This window comes from Lates calcarifer, linkage group LG14 (genome assembly GCF_001640805.2).
Source record: "Lates calcarifer isolate ASB-BC8 linkage group LG14, TLL_Latcal_v3, whole genome shotgun sequence".
NCBI lineage: Eukaryota > Metazoa > Chordata > Actinopteri > Centropomidae > Lates > Lates calcarifer.
This window is the reverse complement of record NC_066846.1, coordinates 7,469,890-7,492,433: the sequence shown is the minus strand read 5'-3', so window position 1 is coordinate 7,492,433 and position 22,544 is coordinate 7,469,890. Positions and strand designations below refer to the sequence as shown.

At 42.7% G+C, this 22,544-nt stretch overlaps 1 protein-coding gene across 1 annotated transcript; it reads right to left on the bottom strand.

The window, feature by feature from the left end:
- Positions 1 to 38: 38 nt before the first annotated feature.
- acin1b (apoptotic chromatin condensation inducer 1b) lies at positions 39 to 22,379 on the bottom strand. The gene is made up of 17 exons (XM_018705127.2): positions 22,201 to 22,379; positions 20,273 to 20,338; positions 20,062 to 20,173; positions 19,495 to 19,568; positions 17,782 to 19,212; positions 17,442 to 17,524; positions 11,881 to 12,001; positions 6,953 to 6,998; positions 5,476 to 5,621; positions 5,164 to 5,310; positions 4,791 to 4,962; positions 4,462 to 4,607; positions 3,127 to 3,234; positions 2,559 to 2,666; positions 1,909 to 2,296; positions 1,636 to 1,733; positions 39 to 1,514 (listed from the first exon to the last, which is right to left on the bottom strand). Exons 1-17 carry the CDS (start codon positions 22,333 to 22,335, stop codon positions 1,194 to 1,196), a joined length of 3,702 nt encoding a protein of 1,233 aa, XP_018560643.1. The 5' UTR covers positions 22,336 to 22,379; the 3' UTR covers positions 39 to 1,193.
- Between the last annotated feature and the right edge of the window lie 165 nt (positions 22,380 to 22,544).

Here is a 22,544-nt window from a genome sequence, read left to right as displayed (position 1 = left end):
ATGACCATAAGCAAAAGCATCCGAGCAGGCAGACAGGCTGATAACCAATTTAAATTTATTCATTTTTTAAATTCTTGGTACATTCAGCACTTGCAGGAGGAGAAAAAGCAACGAAATCAAACTGTTCCAAACTAAAAACATAAAATCCAAAATATTAAAATTGTCACCATTACTCTATTAGAAGATAAACTTTACTTGTACCTCCTCTTAAATATATATGATTGAAGGGTCAGAGGATGGATTTTCAAATGGAGACTTCAGTGCAGGGGAGGTCCGCTTCCTCTAATTGTAATAAAATAAACCTCCACTTGACTAGAATTTTACATTCTCCCTTGTAAATCATCCACCAGAGACAAACTTGGGCATTTACATGTCTTCTGCCATCACCACGACATGAAATACCACATCTCTTCCTATCTTACTTCTGTAGGTTACAGTGTTGAGACTTCAGTACATCACCTGCTGTAACACAACAACCCTCCAAGGCTGAAAAAATAAACATGATCCGCAAAAGTTCAACAAAACAATAACTCTCCTCACGGTGACAGATCTAGTCATATATATGTATATATTAAAAAAATCTTAGTGCTGAAGAGTGGAGCACTAAAACTTATCCTAGAAAATATTTGAAGGTCAGGGATCTATTTTGGACTGGTTTTATTACAGGGCTCTGAGGAGGAAGGAACTGTGCACCCGCAGAACTAAAATAAAGAGGCGGGCTCCCAAACCTCAGTGGGACAAAATGCTGAGGCGAGCCAAAAAACCACCGCCCTCCCTGCTTCTTTTCTTCAATGGAGGATAATTAACAACACTACACGGAGATGAGGAGGAACGCTGCTCTCTACGGGAAGAAAGGACTGAATTTTGCTTCTGGAAGACAGAAAGAGAAAAAGAGGGCTGAGGAGAGGAACTAGCTGAACCGTTATTTTACTAGAAACCAAACATTTACTGTGTGAATTGACATTAAAGAGGGGGAAATGGCAGAAGTGTGTGGAAGACAACGCTGGCGTCAAAGTGGACGAATTAAAGCACAGTGGGGCAGTTAGTGAGGAGCAGACACAAGTCCTGAATTTGAAGCAAGAGAAATGCTTCGCCATGTGGAAACCCCCCTCACAAGACTTTCTGTCTGCCGCGTCCTCTGCTACACTGCTTCCCTCTCTCTCTTCAGCTTTCCCTGCAGCTGCCCGTCCCCCTCAGCGGCGTCTGTCCCTGGGGTTGCTACGGCTACGAGACCGCCGTCCGCTGCCAGCGCCTGCAGAGGGTCGTCTGGGCCGGTGACCGCTGTCCCTCTTCTTGTCTCCCTCTCTGTCTCGGCCGCGGTCCCGCTCTCTGTCTCCCTCGGCTCCTCGCCCGGCCACTCCGCCGCTCGCAGTTACGCCGCCGTCCTTCTCCCGACCCTTCAGCCGCTCTTTCTTCTCCTCTTCCCGCTTCTTGTCCTCCTCCTCTTGCTGCTCCTTGCGTCTTCGCTCTCGCTCCTTTTGCCGCTCGGTGCGGTCCAGGAGCCTCTGCGCCGCCTGGTGCACACAAAGCACGGTAAATGACATGGACCAAGTGAAATTTCAACCAAAACTTGAACTTGCACACCACTCTTTCAGACAGAAAGCAAATTACTGGCCAAAAATGTGTACGACCAACCTGCTCCTCAGTGAGGGGAAGCCAGTATATACATGGAGCCGCTTTGGTCTTGAGGAACAAGTCGTCTAGAAGTTTGGCTGGAGGCTCATCTCCTTTCTCTGTTAGCGAGAAAACAGAAATTGGTGAGTTCTCGGTTTTAAACAGAAAACAACTGTAACTGTTTTTGTGATTAATACAGATTTACTACATCATAACAAAAAGACAACTGTAAAGTTGTGGATTAATGAATGCATTTCCTTTACCCCCCTCACATTTTTCTCCTCATTCTCTTACCCTTCTTATCCGTCTTCCTCTCCTTGCTCTTTGCCCTCTCCCTCCTCCTCCGCTCTCGGTCTCTGGATCGGGATCGTCGTCCTTCCTCTTCTGGTCTCGCAAATTCTCTGACCTTGTCCCGGTCCCATTCCCGTTCCCCACGGGCCCGCTCCCGGCGCTCCATCTCCCTCTCCCGCTCTGCCCACAGGTCCCGCACTCCTCCCACTCCACGGTCGCGTTCGCGGTCTCGTTCGCGCTCCCTGTCCCTGTCCCTTTCCCTGTCACGCTCTCTTTCTCTGTCCCTGTCTCGCTCAGGCATCAGTGGGGGCAGCCGGTTCTGAGGACCACCTGGCTGGGCAACGTGGTCCTCCTCCCTTTCTGGCTTCAGGACACCTTTGTGAAAGTCCAGCTACAGAAAAAAAGGACAGAAATACAGAGACAAATGTCAGGCTGTTCAGGTTTGATTGTGTGGGGAACATTAAATGTATGAATTTAGAAACAGATGCATAAAACATCTGAAATGACACAGCTCATCCAGACTTAATGTCTCATCAGAAATGTAAATCTGCACCTTTAAACTGCAGCGACTACAGCAAAGAAATCGTGCAGTTAAATCTGACAGCTGTGTGTAGAAAACTGGTAAAGTTTTTGGCATTTAAGGCGTCTGTTACCTCATCCTGCTCACTGAAGTCCACACTCAGGACCTTGGGATTGCTCGGAGGCCATTTGACCCCGTGGATGGCAGCCCTGGTGGCGACTGCCTCCTCTGTTGTAGCGTACTGTGAGGACATGAGAAGAGAAAGTCGGTCAGCAAAATCTTTTTAAAGGTTAATCATACCTTAACCAACATACACTGCAAAGAACAGTCTGCTGTAGGAACAGATGGAGCCAGATGGAGGTAAACACAGAGTTGATAATTAATGAGGTAAAGTGACAACAAACACACAAATGCCTCTATTAATGTCTGAATTCAAGTATGTGTTCCTTCAAAAGCAGACAGTGTTAATGGTATCTTATATAAAGTATATATTTCCAAAAGCACCCTCCAGGAGAACAGCAGTAAACTAGTTCTATTGGAAGTCCACCTCTTACAGTTCTAAAACCCTTACAAGACCAATCATTAAAACAGTTCAGGGTTTGGTAGAAGGACAATAATCTTCAAATATGCCAGTTCTGGCAGATGAATCTCATGCATTAAATCCCAATACAATTTCAAATGGTTCATCTACTGATACTCACTGTGACGTAGCAGTGAGACTTGATTTTGTCGATCCAGAACCCGTCTTCCACCATGGTGCCTGTCCGGTTCAGCAGCTCTTTCAGCTGGCCCAGAGTGAAGGGTCGAACCTTTGGGATAAGAAAAGACAAGCTGTCAGTTATTAGAGTCAGAGTGGAAGGCATATTGACACTGCAGGACAGTCAGCAGAGATCAGTGTGCTGTAAACTGAAATGGATTAACAGTTTTCATGTTCTGATGAGGAGGAGATGCCTGCAACCTGAGCTGCAAACAGAGAAATGCTACACCTACAGACGAGGCTCTAGAGATGAAAATGTCGGTCAGTCCAACACGTTGATTCACAGTGAAGTATCTTGACAACTACTCAATGGATTGCTGTGAAATCTGGTACAGATCCAGATGATACAGGTCCATGTTCCCCGATGGAAGAGCCCTAATTACTTTGCTAATCCCCTGATATTTCATCTAGCTCCACCAACAGGTGCTAATTTCCACTTGTCCAACACTTAATGACATGATATCTCTAAAACTGACTGAATTCCCATCGTGTTGGCTGTACTTTTTCTATAGATTAATGCTACAGTGAACCTGAGACATGCCTTATACTGATCACAGTTAAAAGATAAGCTCTTTTTTAATTTAGGTGACAGCATGGTCTTTCCTCTGGTGCCACCCACAGGCCAGACTTCATGTTTTCACCCCACTAGTGATAAAGGTGTATCTACATTTTACATTAATCCAACCCATTTTCGTTTCTCACACCATAGCTTTAGTCTTTTAGTTCTCTTTGTTTGGAATCTGTGTTAATGTAGTGTAAGACATCCTCTTTTCCAGAGATTAGTGAGGCTGGGTGGCATTAGAAATCTGGCAGTCTTTGATCCATGTATAACTTTAAGTCTTGCTTCTATGGCGCAAGTAAAAAAAAAATCTGCAAATGCTAGTCATTAAATGTGTAATGTCTTGTCTTGTCATAGTCTGTTTAGTCATGCACTGTGCCCCCAACTTAAGCTGATGCTTGACTACAGCCATAATACCTGGGTACGTGTTCCTGACTCTAATTATGGGTATGATGGTGACGTGGTTTCCACTGGCATCAACACAATATGCCTCATTCACGAAAAACGTGTATGGTGTGTTTGGATTTTTCTGTATAACCATTTTCCCCACATAATTTTAGCTCGTGGGGAAAGTTCAAGGCTCCAATTCAGCCAAAAAAACAGGAATACAACAGGATCTTTTTTTGTGAATTGATTTTGACTTGCCAGGATGGTTCACACACAAGTTTCACTGAGCCTTCTACGTGCCTTGTACTGTAATGTACTGAGTTACAAACCCACCAGGTTGGTCACGTGGATGATATTTGAGACTTTGCCACGAGGTGGCGAGGGCTGCCTAGTTGTGCGGACGGGGTCGTCGATGGTGACGGACACGCCAGACTTCTGCTGACTGATGGAGCGACGCACCAGGCTGTCGCTGGGAGTAACTGAGGAAAAGACGATAAAGAGGTGAGAGGCGTTAAGTGGGACAGGTAAAATAAAGTGTGTAATAAAGAGGGAAAGATGAAGTGCTGCCTGAGGGGAGATGGAAAACAGAGGCAGCAAAGAGATTTGTACCCAACAATCTAAAGCAATTAAAATCTCATAACTTTTACAGTGAGCCAGTTTACCTTTCTTTGCTTCTCCATCAAGTTTGACAGATGTCTGTGTTTCTGAAGCTTCCTCAGAAAAACTGTTCTTTCTCTTGTCTCTGGAGGTCCTGCGCTGTTTTTCTCTCTCTGGTTTCTCCACTTCTTCTTCCTCATTTGTCTGGCCATTTTCCTGACTGTCACCTGGGACGACCTGGGGAGGATTTACGGGAAGAAACAGAGTATTTTGACAGTTGAAAACACAGTGACAACGACTTACAGAAAAGCAGCATGTCGCAACATTGCCTGTTCTTCAAATTAGACAGATTACACATAAATCTAAATGGATATGTTGTTAGATTCTCTAAGCATTAGTATGAATTTCAGCTAACAGTAATGATAGACCTTTCCTCACCTGTGTGACGGTGCGTCGGATCTTGAGTCCTTTGTCTTGGTCACTGCGGCTGCTGTCCAGGTTCTCCTCGTCCCCAGATAGTTGCAGCTCCTCTGGGTGAAGCTCTACCACTGCTTCCTGGTTTACTTTGATGTCTGGGATCAAAGACTGAAGGACAAGAACAAATTGGTTGAAAATAATTTCTATTTTACAGAGTTAACCAACAAATAAACTTGCAGAGTCACAAAAACTTCATGTTAAGACTGAATTTCCACCCTGCAAATCACATTTTTTTTCCCACATTATCCCAGATCCATTGTGCTGTGTCAGTACCTTCAGTGAGTCTGTGGTGATACTGATCGATGGTTTCTTAGCAGTGACTGCTGTGCTGGAGCCCCACCGCCTCTTCCTCCCTGCTGCGGTTCCCATCTCAGGCTCTCCTGCTCCTCCATCTGTGGCGGCTGGAGACGTCTTACTGCCTGCAGAGGAGTCAAAAAAATGTACTTTATCATTGAGAAGAGAGAAAACGCACCACAAGATGGATGATTTACTCTTTGCTGAACAGAAGTCACAGCAAGCTCATAGCCTAGAAACAGAATAACTATGTAAATGCTTTAACCTAAATAGTTTTACCAAGGGTAGCAGTGTCTAATTTACGTTTATAGAGATGGAATTGAGACATTAAATAATTTCAGCAGCCATTTTTCAAAAGTGATTCATTTAAAACAGTACTTAACAAGTTATTACATGTTTGCTGTGGTTTCCATTGATAGCAAATCTATAGTAAATCTAGTCAATTTTGTGCACAATGGTTTGTGGGGAATACTTTTTGCCACACAGAGCTTAAGGAAGTACAGTATGTAGTGAAAAATATCAGGAACCATGCAGTAGATAAATAGTGTACTTGTTTAGCAGGCAGGACTGAGGCCACAAGCTACAGGGTCCTTGCTGCAGCATATTGAAATAGTAGGAGATGCTGTAGCTTGGTGACTGTCAATGTGTTACCAAACAGCACATTAATTATAGTTTGTGTTTGTTTAAATATCACTTATGAATAAGTGTTTCTACAACACTATGCTACAAGAGCACTTTGGTGTGAAACGATAACACTCTAGTAATTTTGTTTTTTTCCTATCCATATTGCCATCCATGAAAAGTGTGAATTTATTTATATATCTGCCAATGTCAGTTGAGCTTACTGTCCTATTTCCTGCTGTTCTACTCTGAGAGGTTCATTCATTATCAAATCCATTAAACTGGCAGAAATAAACACGTGCCATACAGCAGGTAATTCATCACAGTAATCACCACACGTATCATTTTTGACAAATGCGCCTTTTTTGCACAACATTTGTGTGTTTGCTAACTTAGTTCATGTAAATATAGAACTGATCAAATTGTGTAAACAAAATCTAAAACATGATCATTTTTAAAATTAGGGTTTTTCTTTCAGATTTGAAATTTAAGACAAGGCTTTAGTTTGAGCTTGTCATAGGCAGACATTTTCTAAACATTTATACTGTTAATCAAATTATCCATGAATAAATAGAAAATAAAGCAAAATGAAAATGAAGTCTACCTCATGCACAATTACAGCACCGTGGCTCTGAACTGACCACCCACATATTCAGCATGAAAGTCATGTTCCCAAAGCTTGAATCATAAACGTTAATCTACAGCTGGAAAAACTGTATTCTGCACAAGGGTTTTGAATACTAAGGGTAGGGTATTTTCTTTTTCATTCCTTCCCAAGTCCTCATGTAGGATGAAAGATCCAGGAGTTGGGAAAACATGTTACTGGTATACTCACTGGTCAAGGATATCTTGCGAGCAGCAAAAGCCTTAGGAGTGGTGCTCTGGAAGGAGAGGGAGACAGAGAGAGAACATACAGAAACCCCAGGGGTGTGGGGCAAGATGAGAACCAGGAGTCTAGACCCAAACAGGCATCAACAGAGAGGAGGTGAAACAGGAAAAGTGGAGGAGGGGGGGGCGGGGGGTTAAAGTAACAGAGGCCTGGAGGCTCCAATTGTACCACATTAAGAAGAGGGTTTTTTGGTCGATACAGAGACTCCAGACACATTTCCGCCTTCCACCTCTGCTCAAAGACACTGAGATAAATCATTACGTTCTCCCCTAGCGCGTGTGTGTGTGTGTGGTAGACTCTAAGGACAGAGGGAGTACATTATGTGCATTAGGACATGAGTAGGCCTGTGTGAAACTCAAACTGGATCATATCTTAATGGCGTATGATATTACAAGGTGGTGTCCTTCAGAGAGCTCTGAGAATAGAGGGGAAAAGGAGACTAGAAGTGTCTAACAGTGTGTTTGAGTTGATTCTGTCACCTTGCAAGACTGACTGGATTTATTTGCTCCAGAGGTCAAGTGATCTGAATATTACTGTGCTGGTTAGTGATTTTACACCTATCTGAAGTGCATATATTTGGAATATTTTTAAACCCTTAACCCAGCAGTTATTTCAGTTATTCCAACTATTTTGTGTTTTTTTTTTTTTTTTGGCAATTTTCTGGTCGTTCTTTCATTTCAATTGATCCAGAGATATCCAGAGATTTGAAAATGTTTCTTTCAATCACTATAAGCCCATTTCAGAACCAGCTACCTGTAATTTTCTGGGGGCTACAATGTTGTCCAGAACATTTTATTAACATTTAGGACATAACTATTTTATTAGCCACCTGTCCCTGTATATTAATCCTATCCAAATGGGGCTTACAGGATACAAATTGTGTGATGGAAGCATATCAGATCTGAGTAGCTCTAGAATTATTTCTGTGTGGTGCTCAGACTATGATGGTAATAATAATGCTAAAATTATGGCATGTAGTTTAATCCAATATGATGAGTTCTGTGAAGCAGAGGTGGAGAACTGAGTGTTGAAGACTCACAGATCTGTCAGCACGACTATCGATACTGCAGTTGAAATTCACCTTGAAGATTTACTGTATTTAACAACAGACAACTGTAGATCCACAGTGCGTTCAAATGCATGGTGAGCTTTCTCAGCTTGGTGTCAAAATATCAAATTAAAACTGCAGTACATGTCAGTTGAAAAATTTGGAAAATAATTCAATCCTCATATTTACAAAAAAGTTCAGGAGGAAAGAAAAAATGTTTTTTTTTAAAACAGTTAATCATTTAAATTTGTATACATTTTAAATAGAGGAATAATGACAAGTCATTTCCTGGTACCATTTGACACCTGATTCCTTACTGGCTCGACTACGACCCAACCGCACGACAGTGTGTACTGTATCTAGGCAACAAGGATCCAATCAGAGAAGGCAGAGGAGTGAGGGCGGGGCTCGATTTGAGTGTGCAGGTTAGCCACCAGGCAGGCACTTATCACTGGATTGGACTTTTTTCTTGATTGGGGCTGGGGAGAACTTTTCTCAATTGACTGCTGATCACAGAGTCACGTTTCAGTCTTTTGGGTAAGCCAGGAGTTTCAAATTGTCTTGTGATGTATTCTGGCAGGGGTCAGGGTGAGGTATACTTTGTTAGAGTCCATGATCTGCAAGGTGCATATGATGAGTAAAAAGAATCCATTTGAAGCTTGAATTTGTTGTCTTTAATTGTCAAAGGTGTCCATGTGCTCCAATATACAGTCCTGAAAGTCTCTCTGACACATGGCATATCTGAAATGTCAAAGTGATGAAAACAGGTTGTCCTGTGATGCCTTTGTTTGTAGTCCAAAGGATTTGAGGTCCTGTTTTTAGAAGGCAGTATGTTTGCTGAACAACTCGAGTTTGTTTTGCAAGTTGACGGCACTAGAAGAAGGTCAGTCTTAAGTCTCTTATTGGTAATAAATGTGGAAAAATCCAGGAGCACTTCATGTTGTTAAATTACAATCCAGGAAAGGAGTCAAAAGAGAGGGCTTTTGGCATCGCTGGCATGAATGCCTCTGCATTCCCATGAAGTCATATGAGATGCAAGGGCCAGGTTGTGGGTGTAGTGAAGAGATGGATTTATAAATAAATTAATAACAGCAGCAACTGCAGTTGTCCATCTGCCAGGCTCACATCAGCGGCAGCATATCTTGATTTCCTGGTGAAAAATCCACACTTGAGTTCACTGACAGTGTGGGTACAGTGGATGATATGTCCAGCTCTCTTAGCCCTGGTGTGGATGATCATTGTCACCGTGCACCCACAATCCTTTGAAAGTCTCTGCTACAGTGGAGCTAATGCTGAGTCCAGGGGAACAGTTCTCTTGGAATGATCACATCAAGCACAGTCAGAAAGTGGAGGATTTTACTTGCACAGGTGAATGATGATAGTCCACTTTGAAAGGTTGATTAGGTTATCAAGGCCAAGAACGACTGTTAGCCTTACAAGCTCAACCAATAACGATGTTCTAGGTGTCATATTACATCCACAGACACAGGTCTTATCCACAAAGATTTCCATTTTAAAAAATCCCACAAACAGCTCTAGTTGCTCCACTGGAGTGTGTTTTAAAGCTTAAAACCCACAATCATGATCATATAACTGCTCTGATCACTGTATGGATTACTGCAGCAGTTCTCAGTCCAAAGTCATTACTCCACCCCACAGGCAGAGGGCAGCGTGGGATTGGAGGTGGAGGTAAAAATAAAATTGGAGAGCTGAAGAGTTATGTCTTTTCTCTGGGTTGTATCTGGTTTTTGAAGGACAGCGGCATGGATGTTAGAGGACGCCACTTGGAGTCTGTGCTTATCTTCAAAATGGCAGATGGCAAAGGTGGGGAGAGGTGATTCACAGTGTTAAACACACTCCCTTCCCTTACCCCATCATTCATCACCACCACACAGTACAGTACAGTCCAGTCCGGTTCAGATCAGCGAGCAGGCTTCCAACCCCTGAGGCTGGGTTACCATGACAACTGTGTGCTGCTGCAGTTACCATGGCTGCCACTGCTGTCGATGGTGGTCTGATGCAAGCTCCAGTTCCTGCTGGCTCAGCGCATCACTGGAGGGCTACGGGGGACGCCTTGCACGCTCAGGTTTTACTCAGTGCCATGTGGTTGCAGACTCTGGGCCTAATTCAGGTACCAGCGACGCACTTGGGCATAGCGGGACAGGAGTTGTAGGAGGAGTAGGAGGAGGAGTGGAGGAGGTGTTGGTGGTGGTGGTGGTAGTAGTAGTACGCAGCAGGTACCATTAGGGGCAATGGAAGAGGCATGGGCACCTTCATAACAAAGCAATCAATGGGGTTTTAAACAGCAATCACACCATAAATATATATAGTGAGAGAGAAGCGATCATGATGGGATACAAAGGCAAAAGATGGAAAGTAAGGGGACAAAGAGGGAAAGAGAGACAGCGAATAAAAGAGAGAGAGGCAGTATGAAAGGAGGAAGCGAGAGAGCAGGGAGAATGAAAACAGGGTGAAAGAAACAGCAGAAACAAGCCCTGATGCATCTCTACACACACTGTCAGGGTCCATTACTCATGCAAACCCAAGGGAAAACCTCAAACACAAACACACACACACACACAAGCACAGTGAAAAAAGGACACATGCTGATAATAACTTCAATATCCTAGAAGCTCATCAGTAAATGTAATTGAGGTACTCTAGATAAGAATGTGCAATGTAATGTATACTTGTATGCACCTTCTGATGCTGCTCTTCACCTGGTTTCAACAGCAGAAGGCTGTGAAGACTCTAACAAAATATGTGTGTGGTATAATTAGGTTGTAAATGTATGTAAAAACTGATTTCTTTTTAAGATGGGAAACTGCATGTGATAGCATAAGGTGAAATACTCTTAAGACCCTGACACACCATGTGCTTACACAGGCAGACTGAGCAATCGCTTTTGGAAAAATTTCACTCAAGTACAATGTAAAGACGATACAAAGACTGTTAGTGATCGAGGTGCATGCCTGCATGACGGGAAAAAATAATCAATACTCTTCGTTCTTATTGCAAACACAGAGAAAAGACAAACTATTTTAACAGTGTCATTATAGCTTGGAATACCAATAGTTGTACTTTACTCTTTGCTGGTATTGTTACAAGAACAAAAGGCAGAGGCAAGAAGATACAGAGAAACTTGGCCAACAGTGGTGAAATCACTAAGAGGAACTACTTCTGCCAGATGCACCATAAAGACTATCCACTGACAATAAACAGTGATCGATAATTGACTTGGTGTGTCAGGGCCCTGAGGTTTAATGTTTTCACTTTCTCTCACTACCTCCCTAACACATAGGAGAACAGTGATATGGGGAGCATGCACTCTCTGCAGCATGGATGTCTAATTTAACAAGCTATTACCATCACTACTTGCATTCAAGGAGCATCAGCACTTAACATCCCTCTACAAGGCCCAGCCAGACAATTGAAGTGTGTGAGAGATCATCTAAGTGAATGAACTAGTATGAAATATTAGTTGCATTAAACACAGATGAAAGGACTAGTTCATTCCTATTTACTTCAGGACCCAAATCCAACTCAAACCCTTTTTGTTCCTATGAACCTCGTCTGTATAAATGTCTAATCAAGTAATCTGCTGTGAATTTAAGAGATTAAAAGGAAGGAGACTGTACATAGGGTCAAAATAAAAAGGATAAAGTGTCAGAGGCATTGATGATTGTTGAACACAGGGGTTGTGTTGGTTTTGAGTGACTCTCTAAACTTCCGCTGCCAGCTACACATGCTGTATGTGAATGAAGATGCAGGTTAGTGGGAGATAGAGCAAAGATCCAGGCAACCCCGACCCTCTCAGTGACCTTACCTCCTCCAGGCGGTTCTCATTGTTTTCTGGTTCAGCTCCAGAGGCCGGCTGCTGGGCCATGGAGCTCTCAGAGTCTGGTTCCACCTCTGTCACGGCAGCTGCGCTGGGCTCTGACACCTCCCTGCAATAGCAAGAGACAGTTGGGGGTGAGGAGTGAAGGGTGAGAGAAGATAAGCTTTGGCTCAGGATCACTGCCGGTCTGACTTGGACTAGGTGCCAGGTGACTGGCCAGTAAGAGTGTCTGGCCTTACCACTTCTCACCTGGTCATAAGCTTGTTATTTTTGCCTGTCCCTGTGTTATTTTTTTCTGCATTCTCTGATCTTGCTTCCAAGTTTTAAAGAGTTGTACTTACGGATCAAACGATAGTTTCCTTAAGCTGAAAAAATGCCAATATTGGACACTTGTCACCATTTGTAACTGACACATAATTTGAACCTACAAAACCCTCTTATTTTTACAAGGAACTGATAATGACAACACCTGGCAGCACCTTATGTGCACGCAGAGTGGGTGTGACTGTCACACTGACAACAGGATAAACTACATGTAAGAAATACCAGTATCACGACTGCTGAGTTTGTTTAATCATGCACTTCAATATTATGTGGTACTGCATAATCTTAAGTTGATGGATATAAAGTGATTACCTTCAGGAACGGACAATAGATAAATGAAAATGAGTTAAACTCAGACTAACTGGTCTAGCTGGACTCTGTTGATCCTGCGAGATGAAGTTGTCATCATAGAGCAGGGCTGCTCTACATGCTTCACTACTTGAAATATTGAAGATAGATCGAGAACGATTAGTCAGTTACTTGACCAATAATGAGGTAATGTGGAATCACTCTGATCATTGATCATTTAAAGTCATTTTTCAAGCAAATGTTACCAAATCATATGTACTTAAGAATTCTCAACTGTGAGGATATCCTGCTTTTTTGTCTTATGTGATAATAAACTGATTATCTTCAACATAACAGCCAGTTTAATGACATCACCTGGAGCTTTAGGACATAAAATCAACATCTTTCCCTATTATATGACATTTTATAGATCCAACCATTACTTGATCAGTCCAGGAAACAATCAGCAGATTGCTGAAAAAAGAGAATAGTCATTAGTTGCAGCTCTAATCGAAGACAGTCCAGACAAAGATGAACAAGGCTGCGTTCAAGCTCAGCTCCAGACTGGGCAATGTGAGGGTTAGTGTGAGACGAGACAAAACGATGTGTAGGACAAGACAGAGGAAAACACTGGAAGAGTCAGAGGAAGGGTGCTGGAGGCCAGTGATCTGGGTCATTCCTGCTATAAATAACTCACCAGCTAACTGACACCCAGGGTCACAAACACTCCTCAAACTAACTCATCGTCCAGGACACACACTTGCAGCTGACTCCATGTGTGTGGTCTTCATCTGATCCATGCTAGGTCATTAAAGAAAAAAAAAAATACAACTCTAACTGAGCCAATGAAAGCTATGCTCTGTGGTTACTCTGAGTCAGACCTCACACAGCAAAATGCTTCTTCACGTTTTATTTCATTGCAGTTATCTACAGCAGAGCAAAACCAAGCAGATGTCATCATTATATTTTTAGCTACCCCCTCAACTTCCCCTGCCAGCATTATCAAAAGCCTCCTCTGCTGCCTCCATGTGACGACACAGGCACCGAGGCAGCACCCTGTAGGTGGGAGGATCACATCCTCTAGCATCCTTCCCATCCATCATAGTGCACATCCTCTTCTATTGTACATAGCTCTTTGCATTGGATTTCACAGTAAATGGATGTATAAGAAAAAAATGTTTGTTTTGAAATGTTTGGTACTGATACAGAATTTCACTGCTAAAACTAATCGCTGCAACATTTTGCATGCAATTTTTTCATCAGTTACTGCAGAAAAATCCATCAATGGAGTCATTTTCAAATATAAATAAATAAATCAAGTCCGTCAAACATGTAATGACCTGAAAATAGCAGTTCCTCTATTCCCCACTCACACAATGCACTGACTAAGACTGCAATTAACAGTTATTTTCATTACTGAATCATCTGCTGATTCTCAATTACTCAGTTTATGAAATATTAGAAACCAGTGTTGCCTATTACATTTTCTCAAGCCCAAAATGTCTTATTTTATCAGTCCAACAGTCCAAAACACAGAGCTAATCACTAAATTTTTGCATTTGAGAATCTGGAGCAAGGGGATGAGATTTGACTCTAGAGATTAATCATTTATCAAAGCAGCTACAAATTCATTTTTTGTTGATTGACTCTTTGTTACAGCTCTAGCACAGGACTCCAACACGAGGGTGGCCACTGGAGGACAATTTCCGACTCAAAAGCTAACAGTCACCTCTTCAACCAGGTGATGCACTAGTTTGCAAATTATGGGGCACACAGTTTCACACGGCCAGCTCAGCCAAAGCTCAGCCTCTCTCTTCCTCTGTGATATGTAACACCAGCACTGACAAAGTTTCGTTAAGGCAAGGACCTGTAATGTTAGTCTCTGTACTACTGAAATCAACCCACAGTGTTAGGAGAGCCTGTTCAACCTCTTTCTCTAGAGATTAGTCACTGGCAGAAGTGTATGCAGGAGGACAGCATTTTCCCCCTCCTCCACGCCACACCAATTCTCTTCATTTGCCCTAGGTGTGGATGTCAGTGCCTGTGTGTGTGGGGCTCATTGGCAAGGCCAGAGGCACACCTGCGCAGGCTATAAAGGGAGACAGATGTCAACTGGAAATACAACCCCTTAGGATCAGGAAAGGAGGAAAAGGCCATACCAAACTGATGTAATGATCACTGAAAAAACACAATGAGGGAATAACTGTATGTCTATAATGAAGGTTGGCTTTTCCTTCTCTAATAACAGCCCTGAAGCCTCTTGGTTCTACATTTCAAAGAGCTATGTATTCACATGACTGGAAGGAGGAAGGAGGAAGCACAGAAAAGCACAGCTCCAACCTGAGGAACAATATCACAATCTGTAAATTAATGTACCATAACGTGAACGCGTTATTCCAAAAACATGACAATAAGCTACCATATGTGCAGTATGACCTGAGGCACAGGTTCTTATCCATTGTAGCTAAACAGAATTGTTCATATCACGTCCTAATCAACGTACTGGTCTCATAAAACTGACCATAACATTGTCACTGATCAAACCACTCATGTTGTTAGCTCCCTGGGAACCAGTGTGTGAGTACTGATGCCAGCTGGGAGAATTATATCACACCATAAGGACCCATTCACACTGACTGTACAGCTAACAGATGTCTGCTTTAATGATCTCCCTTGACAACAGTGAGATCATTAACAGCTACTGCCACACAAATCCAAAAATACAAATATAGTCCTCTGTGGGCTAGACAACAAGATGCAGTACAGTATAGCCATGACTGAGCCTTAATGGACAACGAAACAAGGATGTTCTCATTTCAGAATAAGAAAACGTATGCTCTGAAATAAAGAAAACCCTTATCTTAATGTTGAGGTCAAAAAGAAAGGGTTAAAATCACTGTCCACATGCTTCTCTCCATCACTATGAAATCTGAGCCCATAATTTATTCATCAGTGTTACTTCTTTGAAACGCTATTTTAGACACTGATCAAAGAAAGGAGACCCCCTTCCCCCCCGAAAAAATCTTCCCTGCTCCTTCACCCAACAAAAGACTCTCAGGACGTCCCCACCCCCGGTCCTCCTCACATGGGCGAACATGTAACACGCTCATAACCAGGCCAATGTGAACTAATGTCATGATATTTAACAGACGTTAAGGCGCTGCTAGCTAAACCAGCAGCGTAATGAAGAGCCGGTCTCACGGTGGGAAACGACAGACTGAGACCGGCTAATATATCCCCGTTGCTTTCTGAAAAAGGGGTGTAAAAGTACAACCAGCAACCTGAAGCCTTGAGTCGCCCTCTGGCACACTCTTACCCGTTTTTGTTGCCTTCGGACAGCATTATGGCCGGCCTTGAAAAGAAAACCCCGGGGACAGAAAACAACACTCTGTCGCTGGCGTTTATTCCGGTCACGCGTGGGTTGAAATCGGGGACGCGAAATAAAAAAAAATCCGGTCGCGATTGTTTCTACTGCTGATTAGCCGCACACTGCGTCGGTATCAGGGATGCAATGCATGCATGACGGCCATGTTGGCTAGCGAGACCTGTGTCAAGTCTACCAGAGTGGAAAAATCTACTTTCCGGTCAAGGATTTTCAAAATAAAAGCCTATTTAGACGCGCAAATGTGGCGCATTCGAAAATTAAACCGAAAAATAATCTACAATCAGCACTAAAAGGGAATTACACAAAAAACAACAGAGAAAAGCAATGAAGGAACGCGGAAAGGGCCCTTTCCCTCTCCTGTGAAAAGCAGCAGCAGCAGTCACGCCGGTTGCGGGGCTGTCGCACTGAACGCCTGACAAGAAATACAACCTGCTATAATTAGGAGCCCTGAGAGAGAGAAAGCACTGGGGTGTGTTTACTACAGACTCAGGTTTAAAACATCTTACAGGCATGCTGTCAGCTCTGTAATCAGTGTTCTTAATTTGTTCGTACATGAACAAAATTGATGGTAAATTAATGCAATCACTTGTGTGATCAATCATTTTTGGAAAAAGTAAAATAAAAGCACAAATATATTAAGTAAATTACACATTTTAAGCTAAATTGATATTAATACAATCCAAGATATGGGTCAGTTTATTTAACTTCAGTGCAAACACAGTCCTTTCTGTTGTAAATATTACATAAATGCGATTAAACCATGATCTCCATCTAGTGATAATCACAAGACAAAAAACATGTCCTCCATTAGCTGACATTAGTTGATGTGCCACATCAAAAGATGGATACGTTTTATAGTTTTTTAAAGTTTCAATGTTACTCGTTTACTATATGCCTGACCACATAGCTAGAGAATGTAACCATCAACCACAATATCCCCAAAAAATACTGTGATTTAGTCCATGTTATCAACATATTTTCATGCAGAGGTGAAGACAAAAAACACATCTGAATGTCATCAATAACACAGCATGAAGGTGTAAGGGTTGTTTTGTGATTTCATCTCTGTTTTAGTTTATAACCTTCACTGAGAGGGATAATCCTGAAATATGATGTACAATCAGCCACACCACCAAAGTCAAAAACAAGCTGAGATGTCCAGAGGGGTGAATCATAAATACAACCCTGCATCTGTACGCTCTGGCATAAATCATTAAGCAGATTCAGCACTCTAGAGGACATTTATCAGCGACCAGTACCAGTGATTTAAATTTTATAGGATGCTTCAAATGTTTATACCTATTAAGACTCATAACAAAATGTTAATTCCATTTACCCTACAAACCACAGATTTGTTGGTGAAGCTTGTTCAAATATAAATGGCTGATGCTAATTACACTAGAGAAATGTATCACATTATTCAATAGCGTACACAATGCACACAGTAGAGAAAATGATAGAGCAAGAAGATGGTGCATGCATCCACACATAATAGGAAGCATTAAATACACTTGTTATCAAGGTTATCTGTATTTTAACGATGGTTACTGACCTTTTTGAAAGGTATCGTTTCTCTGCTCCTTCAACCAGGTTAGTCTTTTTCTCTTCCTCTGCCTCTTGTCCTTGGTTTACCTTCTGCAATATTATTCAAAGTAACAACAATGAAAGGCAGATAGTAATGTGCCCACAGAGACTGAGCTTTAAATCCAAGTCAACACAAGCCACGAAGGGCAAGTGATCTTTTAAAAAAAACACACCAAGAAATTTTTTTTTACTGCAAACATTAACCAATCATCCGCAATAATGTGGGACTAAAAAATGAACTCTACTATACCTCACAAATCTTTATCAGTGTCCTAATGAATGACTAACACCTACAACAGTTCACTGACCTTCAGTTGCCTGGCAGGGCAGGACTTATCCCTTGAGGAGGAGGATGATTGTGATGAGCGTGAAGAAGAGTCTGATTTGGAGTCAGAATCTGATGAGGAACCTGAATCTTGTGCCTCAGTCACAACCACCCTGTCTTTGGTGGCTGTCTGCTGTCTCTTCTCCTGCTCCTCCTTTAGTCGTTTCTCCTCTCTTCTCCTCTCTTCATCCTGGCGTTTTCTCTCTTTTTCCTTCTCCTCTTCGTGACGTTTTCTCTCTTTTTCTTGCTCCTCTTTCTGACTGTGTTTTTCCTCCTCTTCCAGACGTTTTCTCTCTTTTTCCTTCTCTTCTTCCATGCGTTTCGTCTCTCTCTCCTGCTCTTGTGCTTTCCTTTTTTCTCTCTCCTGCTCTTGCTGTCGTTCTTTCTCCCTCTCCTCCTTTAGTTGCCTCTCTTGCTCCATCTCCCTGGACTCTTGTTGCCTCTTTCTCTCCAACTTTTGCTGAGGAGATTCACTGGAGGACCCAGCAGTGGAGTGAGCTGTATCTCCTGACATTTCCGAAGATGAAATGGGCTCTGTTGCATGGAAAGCCCCCTCTGACTCCATCTTGTGTACAAGCAGAGAAAGGGGTCCTGGCCTGCCCTTCACAGGGGGCTCTGGACTGCTGGAACGGGAGCTGGAGTCAGAGTCTTGCCTCTGCATGCTGGGGGGTGGGAAAGACGCCACCCTTGGGCCACGTGCAGGCTCGGGACCACGTCCCTCCTGGTCATCCAGGTCTGGTGGGCTCTGCTTGGGAGTGTCAGGGAGGCGGAACAGGTCGGGAGGTGGAGAGGGAGGAGGCGTGGGGTGGCGCAGCTGCATGGGGGTGTGGTGTGCCTGTGGTGGTGGGATGTGCTGAGGAGGCTGAAGCTTGCGTTTGGATCTTGCACCTGCTGATGGGGCGCTGGGGGGCATCTGCTGTGGCTGGGGTGGGACTCTGTTTCCCCGTCGTGCCGTGCCAGGGCCAGGCCCCCAATCCTCATCATCATCACTCTCATCATCACCATCATCCTCATCGCTGTCCTCATGGATGTTACTCCCCGCTGATACCCCGGCAGATCGGCTGAGGTGGAGGACAGGATGAGCTGATCCTGGTTCACTGGGTGCGGTGCCCTCCTTCTCCTGGGCTCGGGGCACAGCAGGGGGCAGCCCCTGGCGGTCAGGCTTACCCAGGACACGCACTGACAGGGAGGCTACAGCGCGGGGGGGAGAGGGGGCTGGTGGCTCCTTATGTCCTTGATGAAATGTGGCTCGCTGCATCCTCGCTGCTGGAGCCTCAGGGGACTCGTGGTGGTGGAGGGCAGGACTGGGGCCCACATCAGGGTTGTATGCCATCATCCCATGACCCACCACAGAAGCTCCTCCTCCTCTCTCCTCTGCCCTGGTTAGTGCGGGCTGGGAGGGTATGGGGCGACGCTGCAAGGAACAAATAATGACATCAGTCTGATAGAAACCATGATGACTACATTTATTCTATTCATGCATTATCTTTTGGTGGCATTTACAAGCATAGACATTTTATTTTATTTTATTTAAAAAGCACCAGCTATGATTTGGCATAAGAAGTACATCAATCAGAGACAAATAGATTTTTCACAACATTATCTGATCATTGCGTAGCAGCTTTATATATCCTGTTTTGAAACATAAATGCTTAGTTTTGCTGTTTTGATTATTCAGCATGTGGATGTTACTGACCTTGTCAGAGACACAGGAAGAGCTGTCATTGTCCTCTGAGTGCTCTTCATCCTCCTCTGGCACTGCTGGGCTTTCTGTCAGAGAAAAACAGAAGGCAGGGGTTAAGGGTCAGCACCAACGTGAGGATTAAGTCATGACTCACACCCACTGGAGCCTAAAACAGAGCAACTTTTCAATCAATCAAAAAGAAATAGATCCATTTCTCTTAACTCTCCTTTTACACCATATCCGGTGTAGGGTCTTCTTTGATATCTCACATAATTTGAGCTAGCATTTTAAAGACATTATCATCTTGGTCAGTAGTGACTGGGTAATATGACTGTTTCACATGTAGTTACATGTACACGACAAGGGAATAACATTTTTTCATATTTCCTCTGTAATGTTTGATTCTTAAAACTAATCAAATCAAACTAATCAAATTCCAAACACATTTATGTGTATTTATATGTATTCCATCATGGGAACTTTTTGTAGTCTGTTTATGAGTGTGTTCATTCATACATGTTATTCATGTAGCAGAGATTGTGTTTATTGTCTGATTTATTATTGTGTGTCATGTTATACCATCTGCATCTTCCTCTTGCTGGGCCTCTCTCTCAAGTCTCTGGCGAAGGAGCTCCTGCTGCTTGGCCAGGTACTGTTTTATGAAGCTGTTCTGACACATCTCCTCCCCGATCTACGACATACAAAAGTACAACAGCAGTTAGAAATGCCATCACATATGTTGTCAAAGAATTAACAAACTAACTAATCTTTAAAAAAAATCTCCTCATACCTGAGAGTTGGGCTGAAGCCCACTGTGGGAGGAGGAGGACCTCTGTAGGTTTTCCAGCATCAGAGCCTGCCAGGAAAGAGACAGATGATTATTTAAAAGGTTAAATTACACAACAAAACATTATACTAAAAATACAAAAACAAATACAAACTAGATACTATAATTTTACATTACAGGCTACATCAGTATTTCATTCCCATATCAAAATTATTTAGGCTTGTGATGTTTATTTTCATGTCTGTATGTTTTAGTATTCATATGCCTTATTACAGAGTACAGAGATGACAGAAAACAAGGGAGAGAGCTGCAACAAAGTTCCCTGACTGAATTTTGTGGCTCTGGTCAGCATCTTAATCCCTATGCCACAGTTGTTGCATACATTTTAATGTAGATGGGTCATCCCTACAAAAATAAATACAAGCTCAAAATCTGTACATAACACTTTAACATAACTACAAAAGATATTTCACTAAATTAATACTAGGTAAGACAAAGGTCATTTGACTGTATGCAAACCAGTGTTTGTAAACTTGAAAAACAACCACCTACTTTTACAGTATTTTTCTTACAAAAATCCTAGCAGGCATTTTTGACATTTTTGACAAATCCAATGTAAATTATGAGCTTAAATTTCGCTATCAATTAGATTGAAAAAGTAATCTACCCTTAAATTATTTACAAAAAATCTACTTTTTGTTTTAACAGTTTTAGTTAAATGTTTCTCTGTTTCCACAGACTAAAAGCCAGCATGTGTTTAATGGGCCACCTGTGTGACCTCGTTAACATACTACTGAAAACCTGGTTCAGTTGCACCTTGGCCCAATGCAGACAGGTGTTTTCAATGAATGCAAATCATGATGGAACTGGTCTCCAACTACAGAGATTTAACATATGTCAGTGGCACTGTAACTGCGATTTTATAAAGTAGAATATTTTTATCAGCTAGTATGTCATTTTCTTTAGCATAACACTGTATTATGGCATGAAATATGACATGCAAGTTGTTATGCATGAATATGCATGTATATTTCCAGCATTTAACCTTTGTTACATGCAAGTCCCCTCACTATCCCTATGTTTTTATATTTTTCACTCAATACATTTAATATTTGACCACCTTTAGGTCAATAGTTATTTATTATTAAATAAATAATTACACAAATAAATCATTATTTCCCCATTAGAACTTCAATTCTGGCTGCATGGAGAGGCCTTTGAAACAGAACTTACATCTTAATTTCGGAAAACATATAACTGAGTAAATAAAACGTTTAAAAATCAAAGAAATATATTTGAAATATATTTTTGGCTTCATTTTAGGTGGTAATATTTCTCTCTTGCGGGGATGGGGGGGGGCTTAAGACTCATGACCTCAGGATTTCTAAAATCCTCGCTACGGCCCTAAGTCCCGTGGTTGTTTATGGGCTGAAGGTCTTGTGCAACACAACAACAGTGTTCATAAAAAATAACTTGAGACAAAATTGCATAAATTAGTCGTTGGTGACGCTCGGAAAATTGTGTTTACATCGCGAAGCGCGCCCCCGTAACTCCAGTACACACACATACACAAAGCGCGGGCACGGTCATGTACTGTACACTATGTGCGGCTACTCGCTTGCTTACACTCAGCTTAGGCCTCGACTTGACAGGTGCACAGTTCAACTGTGTGCAACACGGTGTACTGCGAGTAGTTACCCGTTAAGTAGGAACTCGGGTGGTAGGCAGTTTCCTTGTACTGTCAGTTACAACTAACCGAAAACAAAACCTGCTGTTTATGTGTAATAGCGCGTGCAAAGCGATTTATGTATTCCCGCTTCCGAGCCCACACACCGTTACGGCCTCTACTGTTAACCCCCCCACCGTCTCTCTGCTCCTGCTGAACTTAGCCAGACTCGACACAGGCGTCCATAACATGGAAGAAAACTTACCCCTTTCAGTCGCTTTATGAGTGTGTTTTTCTGCCCGCTTTTGGGGAGGTTTCTCTGCTCCAGAGCGACTTTCAAATCCGCGACGCGGAGCGATTGTAGAGGTTTTCCATCAAGCGTAATATCTTCGTCCGCCATTTTGCTCCCTCCGCTTGTCTAAACTCCAACAAGCGTCGCTACGGCTGCTTCTCGGCGTCACAGCTCGGCAGTTTCCGGAAAAGCTCGGCCTGTCCGAATCACATAACAGCGCCCTCGACACACATTTAACAAATTTTTAGGTTCAGGTCGACTTTACCCCGCTAAAGTTCTTTATTTCTGGTCTCCAAGAAAGTGCAGGCTCTGATATT